This window comes from Bombina bombina, chromosome 4, assembly GCF_027579735.1.
Source record: "Bombina bombina isolate aBomBom1 chromosome 4, aBomBom1.pri, whole genome shotgun sequence".
Lineage (NCBI taxonomy): Eukaryota > Metazoa > Chordata > Amphibia > Anura > Bombinatoridae > Bombina > Bombina bombina.
In genome coordinates, this window is record NC_069502.1 from 1220384532 (window position 1) to 1220396566 (window position 12035).

Below are 12035 nucleotides of genomic sequence, written 5' to 3' on the forward strand. Positions count from 1 at the left end.
ATATACATTCCTACCAGGAGGGGCAAAGTTTCCCAAACCTCAAAATGCCTATAAATACACCCCTCACCACACCCACAATTCAGTTTTACAAACTTTGCCTCCGATGGAGGTGGTGAAGTAAGTTTGTGCTAGATTCTACGTTGATATGCGCTCCGCAGCAAGTTGGAGCCCGGTTTTCCTCTCAGCGTGCAGTGAATGTCAGAGGGATGTGAGGAGAGTATTGCCTATTTGAATGCAGTGATCTCCTTCTACGGGGTCTATTTCATAGGTTCTCTGTTATCGGTCGTAGAGATTCATCTCTTACCTCCCTTTTCAGATCGACGATATACTCTTATATATACCATTACCTCTGCTGATTCTCGTTTCAGTACTGGTTTGGCTTTCTACAAACATGTAGATGAGTGTCCTGGGGTAAGTAAATCTTATTTTCTGTGACACTCTAAGCTATGGTTGGGCACTTTGTTTATAAAGTTCTAAATATATGTATTCAAACATTTATTTGCCTTGACTCAGAATGTTCAACTTTCCTTATTTTCAGACAGTCAGTTTCATATTTGGGATAATGCATTTGATTTAATCATTTTTTCTTACCTTCAAAAAAATTTGACTCTTCCCTGTGGGCTGTTAGGCTCGCGGGGGCTGAAAATGCTTCATTTTATTGCGTCATTCTTGGCGCGGACTCTTTTGGCGCAAAAATTCTATTTCCGTTTCCGGCGTCATACGTTTCGCCGGAAGTTGCGTCATTTTTTTGACGTTATTTTGCGCCAAAAATGTCGGCGTTCCGGATGTGGCGTCATTTTTGGCGCCAAAAGCATTTAGGCGCCAAATAATGTGGGCGTCTTACTTGGCGCGAAAAAATATGGGCGTCGCTTTTGTCTCCACATTATTTTAGTCTCATTTTTCATTGCTTCTGGTTGCTAGAAGCTTGTTCTTTGGCATTTTTTCCCATTCCTGAAACTGTCATTTAAGGAATTTGATCAATTTTGCTTTAAATATGTTGTTTTTTCTCTTACATATTGCAAGATGTCACACGTTGCATCTGAGTCAGAAGATACTACAGGAAAATCGCTGTCTAGTGCTGAATCTACCAAAGCTAAGTGTATCTGCTGTAAACTTTTGGTAGCTATTCCTCCAGCTGTTGTTTGTATTGATTGTCATGACAAACTTGTTAAAGCAGATAATATTTCCTTTAGTAAAGTACCATTGCCTGTTGCAGTTCCTTCAACATCTAAGGTGCAGAATGTTCCTGATAATATAAGAGATTTTGTTTCTGAATCCATAAAGAAGGCTATGTCTGTTATTTCTCCTTCTAGTAAACGTAAAAAATCTTTTAAAACTTCTCTCCCTACAGATGAATTTTTAAATGAACATCATCATTCTGATTCTGATGACTCCTCTGGTTCAGAGGATTCTGTCTCAGAGGTTGATGCTGATAAATCTTCATATTTATTTAAAATGGAATTTATTCGTTCTTTACTTAAAGAAGTACTAATTGCTTTAGAAATAGAGGATTCTGGTCCTCTTGATACTAATTCTAAACGTTTGGATAAGGTATTTAAAGCTCCTGTGGTTATTCCAGAAGTTTTTCCTGTTCCTAATGCTATTTCTGCAGTAATTTCCAAAGAATGGGATAAATTGGGTAATTCATTTACTCCTTCTAAACGTTTTAAGCATTTATATCCTGTGCCGTCTGACAGATTAGAATTTTGGGACAAGATCCCTAAAGTTGATGGGGCTATTTCTACCCTTGCTAAACGTACTACTATTCCTACGTCAGATGGTACTTTGTTTAAGGATCCTCTAGATAGGAAAATTGAATCCTTTCTAAGAAAAGCTTATCTGTGTTCAGGTAATCTTCTTAGACCTGCTATATCTTTGGCTGATGTTGCTGCAGCTTCAACTTTTTGGTTGGAAACTTTAGCGCAACAAGTAACACATCGTGATTCTCATGATATTATTATTCTTCTTCAGCATGCTAATAATTTTATCTGTGATGCCATTTTTGATATTATCAGAGTTGATGTCAGGTTTATGTCTCTAGCTATTTTAGCTAGGAGAGCTTTATGGCTTAAAACTTGGAATGCTGATATGGCTTCTAAATCAACTTTACTTTCCATTTCTTTCCAGGGTAACAAATTATTTGGTTCTCAGTTGGATTCCATTATTTCAACTGTTACTGGTGGGAAAGGAACTTTTTTACCACAGGATAAAAAATCTAAAGGTAAAAACAGGGCTAATAATAATCGTTTTCGTTCCTTTCGTTTCAACAAAGAACAAAAGCCTGATCCTTCATCCTCAGGAGCAGTTTCAGTTTGGAAACCATCTCCAGTCTGGAATAAATCCAAGCCAGCTAGAAAGGCAAAGCCTGCTTCTAAGTCCACATGAAGGTGCGGCCCTCATTCCAGCTCAGCTGGTAGGGGGCAGGTTACGTTTTTTCAAGGAAATTTGGATCAATTCTGTTCACAATCTTTGGATTCAGAGCATTGTTTCAGAAGGGTACAGAATTGGTTTCAAGATGAGACCTCCTGCAAAGAGATTTTTTCTTTCCCGTGTCCCAGTAAATCCAGTAAAAACTCAAGCATTTCTGAAATGTGTTTCAGATCTAGAGTTGACTGGAGTAATTATGCCAGTTCCAGTTCCGGAACAGGGGATGGGGTTTTATTCAAATCTCTTCATTGTACCAAAGAAGGAGAATTCCTTCAGACCAGTTCTGGATCTAAAAATATTGAATCGTTATGTAAGGATACCAACGTTCAAGATGGTAACTGTAAGGACTATCTTGCCTTTTGTTCAGCAAGGGAATTATATGTCCACAATAGATTTACAGGATGCATATCTGCATATTCCGATTCATCCAGATCATTATCAGTTCCTGAGATTCTCTTTTCTGGACAAGCATTACCAGTTTGTGGCTCTGCCGTTTGGCCTAGCTACAGCTCCAAGAATTTTTACAAAGGTTCTCGGTGCCCTTCTGTCTGTAATCAGAGAACAGGGTATTGTGGTATTTCCTTATTTGGACGATATCTTGGTACTTGCTCAGTCGTTACATTTAGCAGAATCTCATACGAATCGACTTGTGTTGTTTCTTCAAGATCATGGTTGGAGGATCAATTTACCAAAAAGTTCTTTGATTCCTCAGACAAGGGTAACCTTTCTGGGTTTCCAGATAGATTCAGTGTCCATGACTCTGTCTTTAACAGACAAGAGACGTCTAAAATTGATTGCAGCTTGTCGAAACCTTCAGTCACAATCATTCCCTTCGGTAGCCTTATGCATGGAAATTCTAGGTCTTATGACTGCTGCATCGGACGCGATCCCCTTTGCTCGTTTTCACATGCGACCTCTTCAGCTCTGTATGCTGAAGCAATGGTGCAAGGATTACACAAAGATATCTCAATTAATATCTTTAAAACCGATTGTTCGACACTCTCTAACATGGTGGACAGATCACCATCGTTTAATTCAGGGGGCTTCTTTTGTGCTTCCAACCTGGACTGTAATTTCAACAGATGCAAGTCTCACAGGTTGGGGAGCTGTGTGGGGATCTCTGACGGCACAAGGAGTTTGGGAATATCAGGAGGTGAGATTACCGATCAATATTTTGGAACTCCGTGCAATTTTCAGAGCTCTTCAGTTTTGGCCTCTTCTGAAGAGAGAATCGTTCATTTGTTTTCAGACGGACAATGTCACAACTGTGGCATACATCAATCATCAAGGAGGGACTCACAGTCCTCTGGCTATGAAAGAAGTATCTCGAATTTTGGTTTGGGCGGAATCCAGCTCCTGTCTAATCTCTGCGGTTCATATCCCAGGTATAGACAATTGGGAAGCGGATTATCTCAGTCGCCAAACGTTGCATCCGGGCGAATGGTCTCTTCACCCAGAGGTATTTCTTCAGATTGTTCAAATGTGGGAACTTCCAGAAATAGATCTGATGGCGTCCCATCTAAACAAGAAACTTCCCAGGTATCTGTCCAGATCCCGGGATCCTCAGGCGGAGGCAGTGGATGCATTATCACTTCCTTGGAAGTATCATCCTGCCTATATCTTTCCGCCTCTAGTTCTTCTTCCAAGAGTAATCTCCAAGATTCTGAAGGAATGCTCGTTTGTTCTGCTGGTAGCTCCGGCATGGCCTCACAGGTTTTGGTATGCGGATCTTGTCCGGATGGCCTCTTGCCAACCGTGGACTCTTCCGTTAAGACCAGACCTTCTGTCACAAGGTCCTTTTTTCCATCAGGATCTGAAATCCTTAAATTTAAAGGTATGGAGATTGAACGCTTGATTCTTGGTCAAAGAGGTTTCTCTGACTCTGTGATTAATACTATGTTACAGGCTCGTAAATCTGTATCTCGAGAGATATATTATAGAGTCTGGAAGACTTATATTTCTTGGTGTCTTTCTCATCATTTTTCTTGGCATTCTTTTAGAATACCGAGAATTTTACAGTTTCTTCAGGATGGTCTAGATAAGGGTTTGTCCGCAAGTTCTTTGAAAGGACAAATCTCTGCTCTTTCTGTTCTTTTTCACAGAAAGATTGCTATTCTTCCTGATATTCATTGTTTTGTACAAGCTTTGGTTCGTATAAAACCTGTCATTAAGTCAATTTCTCCTCCTTGGAGTTTGAATTTGGTTCTGGGAGCTCTTCAAGCTCCTCCGTTTGAACCTATGCATTCATTGGACATTAAATTACTTTCTTGGAAAGTTTTGTTCCTTTTGGCCATCTCTTCTGCCAGAAGAGTTTCTGAATTATCTGCTCTTTCTTGTGAGTCTCCTTTTCTGATTTTTCATCAGGATAAGGCAGTGTTGTGAACTTCTTTTGAATTTTTACCTAAAGTTGTGAATTCCAACAACATTAGTAGAGAAATTGTGGTTCCTTCATTATGTCCTAATCCTAAGAATTCTAAGGAGAAATCGTTGCATTCTTTGGATGTTGTTAGAGCTTTGAAATATTATGTTGAAGCTACGAAATCTTTCCGTAAGACTTCTAGTCTATTTGTTATCTTTTCCGGTTCTAGAAAAGGCCAGAAAGCTTCTGCCATTTCTTTGGCATCTTGGTTGAAATCTTTAATTCATCTTGCCTATGTTGAGTCGGGTAAAACTCCGCCTCAGAGAATTACAGCTCATTCTACTAGGTCAGTTTCTACTTCCTGGGCGTTTAGGAATGAAGCTTCGGTTGACCAGATTTGCAAAGCAGCAACTTGGTCCTCTTTGCATACTTTTACTAAATTCTACCATTTTGATGTATTTTCTTCTTCTGAAGCAGTTTTTGGTAGAAAAGTACTTCAGGCAGCGGTTTCAGTTTGAATCTTCTGCTTATGTTTTTCGTTAAACTTTATTTTGGGTGTGGATTATTTTCAGCAGGAATTGGCTGTCTTTATTTTATCCCTCCCTCTCTAGTGACTCTTGTGTGGAAAGATCCACATCTTGGGTAGTCATTATCCCATACGTCACTAGCTCATGGACTCTTGCTAATTACATTAAAGAAAACATAATTTATGTAAGAACTTACCTGATAAATTCATTTCTTTCATATTAGCAAGAGTCCATGAGGCCCGCCCTTTTTTTGTGGTGGTTATGATTTTGTATAAAGCACAATTATTCCAATTCCTTATTTTATATGCTTTCGCACTTTTTTATCACCCCACTTCTTGGCTATTCGTTAAACTGAATTGTGGGTGTGGTGAGGGGTGTATTTATAGGCATTTTGAGGTTTGGGAAACTTTGCCCCTCCTGGTAGGAATGTATATCCCATACGTCACTAGCTCATGGACTCTTGCTAATATGAAAGAAATGAATTTATCAGGTAAGTTCTTACATAAATTATGTTATCTATGGAATGCAGAGGCTCAAACAGAGCCTGATGTAAAACTTTAAGAACCAGGTTAAGACTCCAAGGTGGAGCAACTAATTTAAACACAGGCCTGATACTGACCAGAGCCTGAAAAAGGATTGTACAACTGGCACGTCTGACCAGACACTTGAGTAGAAAAATGGAAAGAGCAGATATCTTACCCATGAGGGTGCAGAAAGACGACCCTTTCTCAAGGCCTTCCTGGAGAAAAACAATTCCTTGTAATCCTGACCTCCCTCCAGGAATATCCTCTAGATTCACACCAATAAAATATTGACGCCATCTCTTATGGTAAATCCACCTAGTAACAGGCTTGCGAGCCTGAACCAAACAGCTTCAGAGAAGCTAGAGTTGGATGATGGAAGGGCCCCTGAAGTAGAAGGTCCTCCCTGAGAAGAAGTCTCCACAGAGTTAGGGATGCCATCTCTACTAGATCTGCATACCAGATCCTGCAAGGCCATGCAGGAGCTAATAGAATCCATGATACTCTCTCCTATATGATACAAGCAATGCCTTGTGGTTGAGAGCAAACGGAGAGAACAGGATATCAGCCTGAATTCCCAAGGAACCACCCGAGCAACTATCAGAGCTGCCAGGGAGAATACCACCAGCTGAAGCTTCCGCTCCAGGAAAGTGGAAGGTAGAGAGACAACAATTGTGAGCTTCCGCACACTAAACAAACCAAGTCACCTCCTACATGGCAAATGAACTCCAAGTTCCTCCCAGATGGTAGATGAAAACCATTAAGGTGACATAAAGCGACTGGAGCCATGCTAATCTACTCTGGATCGTTCAAATTTTAGTGTATGTGCTGCTGAAGCTAGCACCACAGAAGCCGATTCATCAGCACTTTAAAAACACACTCTCAACTCCAAGATGTTAGAGGAGAGCAGACACTTATTCAAAAGTCCTGCGCCTGAAACAGACCCAGACTGTTTCACCAGCCCAGCAGGATGGAATCCGAAGACCCATAACTCAGGAATGTCTCTAGAAGCACATGCTCTGATACAGGTACTCTCGAAACCATCTCGGGAGAAGTCTTTCGACAACTGATCTAGATCTATCTACGGAAACAGATCCGAATGATCTCCATTCTATGGAATTATTAAAGGGAATGCTGTCCATGATAAACGACAGACCAATACCCTCCTACCATGAGTCACTGAAAGTGAAGGAAAAATCAACTGCAGCTAGTTTCAAACTCCAAACCTACTGGTTGTAAGATGGATAAACTATGTACTGGATCACCAGCACTTGCTGTTGGACGGACAGACACTGCAGAGAAAGAAAAAGGAAATGAAACTCCTTCTCCTAGATAGAGTCTAGTAAGATTAAACCTACCGCACCTGGTAGTCCCAAGCAGACTCCCATCCAGGTATTGACTAGACGTGGCCCCATATAACTTCCGAAAACAGAAAAAATCTGTTGCGATCAGGGAAATTGAGGTGGTAAACCCTGGAAAAGAAACGATGGACTCTCGTCCAATTCATTTCCCCACCCTGGGAAAGAAGATTGGACAGGATCTCTTAAAGAGAACTTCCTCGAGGAAGAACAATATTGCCCTGCTATACTTAGACCTAAAAGTCTGTCTAAGATGAAGGAACTCAGACTTGAGAAGATCCTCTCATGAAAACAATAAATCATTCAGGTCCTTTTTTCGCTCCTCTGGAACTAAAGGAGAAGGATACTCCCGAGTTATTTGAGGCAAGCGCCTAAACTCCGCTTCCAAACTGGAACGGAACTATCGCTCCCAACGAGGAAGGTCCTGATCCAGTTAAAGGGATGTCTCTTATAACATCTGTATTGTAGATACTCTAGAAAAAGAAAACTGCCCTCGGGAGCAATCCTAAATTGTACTCCAAAAAAGGCATGACTGACCCTGCAGGAAACAGAGAATGGAGACCTTCCCATAAACTCTTGACGTTCTTGGATTGGAAAGCAGGAGTTTTACCTGGGTTCAAACCCACAACGTCCTGCCTCAGATGAAGCGGATCAAACCACTACACCAAGTCTCCCTTACAATGCCAGAAAACAAGGCAGAACAAAATCTTATCCTTGAAAGGAAACGCCAGAAGCGTGGATTTGGAGGACAAATAGATATTGAAACTGCAACTGCAGACAAAAATGGCCTAAAGCTACCACCAAGCCACAGGTAGGCTTCTCATCTGACAAAGTTTTAGCCACAAAGCCCGGCGGTTAGTACCGTCAAGTCTAGAAAGACCAGATGTTGCTCTAAATGAACAGTTAAACCTCCAGCTTCTTCCTGTGTCAGAAAGAAAGTTTAGATGACCTCCACAGAGGTCTACGATCTCTGAATTAAAGTAGAAAACTCCCTTCGAAGGACAACGTGCATTTCCAGAGAGACAGCAACAGGAAATCCTTAAAGGGACATGAGACAGGGAGCAATATCCCCATATTCTCTATATACATTCCTTTGAATATGTCACAGTACGTCTAGATCCACAGAGGAAGAAAAATATAGAACAGATAAAGTTCACAAGAACTCAGGATAGACATCGATAGGGAATCGGTGTCGTCCAATCAGCTAAAACCTCCTGCACATTAGAAGGTCTTGAAGCATACAACTGAAGGATACCACTTCAGTAAGAGATGAAGGAATTATACTGTCCGTATCTGAGATTTCAGTCTCAGACTACCGGCGAATCCTCACTAGCTTAGAAGAAGACAAGCCTGCGCAACAGCATGTGGAGCAGAAACTCTCTAATCTGAGACTTTAAATGTCCTCTTGCTTTCTCCCTGTAGGAAAGGAAAAAACAGACCAAGCCGCAGATACCGCAGAAGATACCTGAAGCTTGCAATTTCTGTATGCAAATACACTCCTCCAGGAGATTGAGAGGAACCGCAGGGCACTGCATGTGACGCCATAGGGGCTTGGGACGTTAAGGGAGAAAGCTGTGGCAGTGCCTTAACAGCATCATCCTGGGAGACATGAAGTTCAAACCAATCTGTACAATCAATAGCATTTGCTAAACCAGAGGTACAAAAAAAAATATTCTCAGATGTGCAAGACTCTCCAAAGAAATTATTTCTTTCTTTAAAGAGTTAATCTAATAATAAAGGACATATGTGCTTATAAAACAGATTGTACCTCCAGAGCCAATATACCTCATTAAAAATTCAGAAACATTAATTCTTATAATAAAAACAATTTTATTAAAACGAGATCCCAGTCCCAATGATTCATACTGGGACCTAATGTTAATTTTTATTGCTGCTTCTAATCTCAACTACAGCGCTTAGAAGTTGAGGGAGAGAACTATGTGGAACTCTCATCGCTTAGCAATATCCACAACAATGACTCTGCTCCGTTCTCAGTCCGGAGAACAATGCGGAGTCCCAAAACAGAAAACCGGTAAGGTCTCAAAATGGCTCTGCTTCGGAGAAGAAAGGGGACGGGGCTCAAAATCGGCATGGCATGAAGTGTTTCACTCCGCCGAAAAATATCAAAAACAATCTCCTCTAAATACTTGAGGAGTTCCTGCAACAAAAAACCCTGCCATATGTTAGACTGGAAAAAGACCTACGCTTTCCCAGTGAGAAAAATGACAGCGCTGCCTTCTGAACAGCGTGACACGTCTCCAGCCCCATAGGAATGGCACCATTTAAAAACTGCACTCTTCTAACAGTCCCTGACATCATTAGAAATACAAGGGACCCAGGGTGGCTGACAAACTTACAGAAAACTAGAAACAGCGATACCTAAATCATGCAGCCGTCAAGATTAAGGAATTAACCCCTAAAACTTTCTACGCTTATCTCAGAGGAAATAAAATTACACCCTTCCCATGGAACTGAACCATAGGCGTACCAGGGATAAATCATAAAACTTCCAAAAGTTAATCAAATTATTTAGGTTTACAGTTTGAACTCCATAGATCAGTGCTTTCCAAACTGTTGTGTCGGGACACACTAGTGTGTCGGCAGCAGTGTGTAGGTGTGTCCCTGCTTCAGCACAAATTTAAAAAAATATATATTTTTTTGGTTTCTGACTTAACGCCTGCCTGCTACTCATATCATAAGGTTGACGTGATTGATACCTAGGGGGTCACAGATCATCTTAACCAATTGGCGCAGCTCAGTGGGAACTGAAACTATTCCATTGGCAGATTTGGCGGCACATTGGCTCCTGACTGCACGTGTAGTCTGCTTAATCGGCTTGTTACTGCATGTGTAGTCAGTGAGTGGGACAGCAGTGTGTTTGCAGCATGGGCAGTAGTCAGTCGGATTCACCAAGCTCTGAGGGCGGCAGCTTTAAACGCTGAGCTGAAGTCAGTGAGTTTTATTTTTGCAACTAGCTCCCAGTAGTGCATTGCTGCTCCTGCTCTTGATATATGGATAGGAAGGGGAAGCTTAAAAATGCTTGATGATGAAATGCGACTGTCTATCTAATATTCCACCAAATATTCCGAAACTTTGTTCATCCCATCAACCTCATACATCCCATTTAAAATAGTAAGTAGCTATTGGTGTTATTCATTATTGCACATACTTACTGTTACTTGTAAATGCATTTTGTTATTATATAATTTATCTATGTGTCCGTATCTCTTAAAACAAGTTAGTTTAACCTCCTGTTTGCCAGTACAACTGAATTACTGTGTCAAACAATGATGTAGGTCTAAAAAGCGTGTCACCAACATGAAAAGTTTGGAAAGCTCTGCCATAGACGGTTAACCCCTTCCATGAAGTGGATTAACCCCTAAATCTCCATCACATGCAAATAAAGTGCCTGTACACTGCCTACCTATCCTTCATAAGGATATTTTGTCCCACATTAAAGAGCAGACAGGGCGCTTAACCCCTTCTGTAGCAGCCTACTAACCTCAGAAGACAAAAAGGCACTTACCTGCAGTCTGGTAGTCCAGGCAGGAGGACGACTTACAAAGCTTGAGAGGATGCCACTCCTCACACAGACCTGTAACCAAAGAAAGTATAGAGTAAACCTACTCATACTTTCTATACCAGGGCAGCAACATGTAAAACGCAGTGAAGTCTCCTCCACAAGTTGCTAACTGCTTTAAAGCCACCACTGCCCTACTGAAGAGACTAACGTGGAGTACGGCTACACCCAGCAAATAAGGGAAGATCAGAGCAAGCTTGTTCAGATTTTCAAAATAAAAAACTCTTCATAGAAGAATCATTAACAGGCACCTAAATATTCACCTCCTCCTTGCACCTAAGGCAAAGAGAATGACTGGGGGATTGTGGGTAGGAAGTGATACTTAACAGCTCTGCTGTAGTGCCCTTTGCCTCCTCCTGCTGGCCAGGAGTGATATTCCCAACAGTAATCGATGATGATCAGTGGACTCACCTTGTCATTAGAAAGAAAGTTAAATCGCTAACAGTTCCTGTTCTTTCTGCAGTCATGCTGCATTTTCTGCGATGACATCTCAGATCACTGTATGTTCTGCCTTGGGGTGGGTAACTAGTATTAGGTTGATGGCTCTGAATGTATTGTTCCTTCTTACAGGATTCTGGCTCCCACATCCATGTTCACATTTGTGGTTCTGATAATCACAATCGTGATCTGTCTGTGCCCGTCTGCTTTGGACACTTCAAGTAACCTCAAGTGCTCCACAATCTACAGGGTAACATCTGAAATCTCTCCCACTGATCCTCTGTGTCTGTCACTCCCCACAAGCAAAAACACATATCTCTTATGTGTCCCTCCAAGGCCACCTCCTCCTCTGTTACCCCCACTCACTCTCATACTCTCTCCTCTCCACATGTGCATCCTTATCTATTACACCCCACTCACTCTAATCTCTCTGCCAATGTGCATCCTTTTCTGTTACCCCCCCTCATTCCACTCATCTCTCTCCAATGTGCCATCCTTACTCTATTACCCGCCCACTCACTCTCATCTCTCTGCACAATGGTGAAACCTATTTCTGTTACCGCCACTCACTCTCATCTCTCTGCAATGTGCATCCATATCTGCTTACCCATCATTTCTCTCATCTCTCTGCAATGTGCATCCTTATCTGTTACCCCCACTCATTCTCATCTCTCTGCAATGTGCATCCTTATCTGTTACCCCACTCATTCTCTCATCTCTCTGCAATGTGCATCCTTATCTGTTACCCCCACTCATTCTCTCATCTCTCTGCAATGTGCATCCTTATCTGTTACCCCCACTCATTCTCTCATCTCTCTGCTATGA

General features: G+C 41.5%; 1 protein-coding gene across 1 annotated transcript in view; it reads left to right on the forward strand.

The window, feature by feature from the left end:
• The window catches only part of TMEM63B (transmembrane protein 63B), a gene marked incomplete in the record, with an annotated part of 652794 nt that overhangs the window by 486684 nt on the left and 154075 nt on the right, over window positions 1-12035 (forward strand). Inside the window, 1 exon segment of the mRNA XM_053712736.1 lies at window positions 11343-11405. Within this exon segment, the coding sequence (XP_053568711.1) occupies window positions 11343-11405 (63 nt within the window).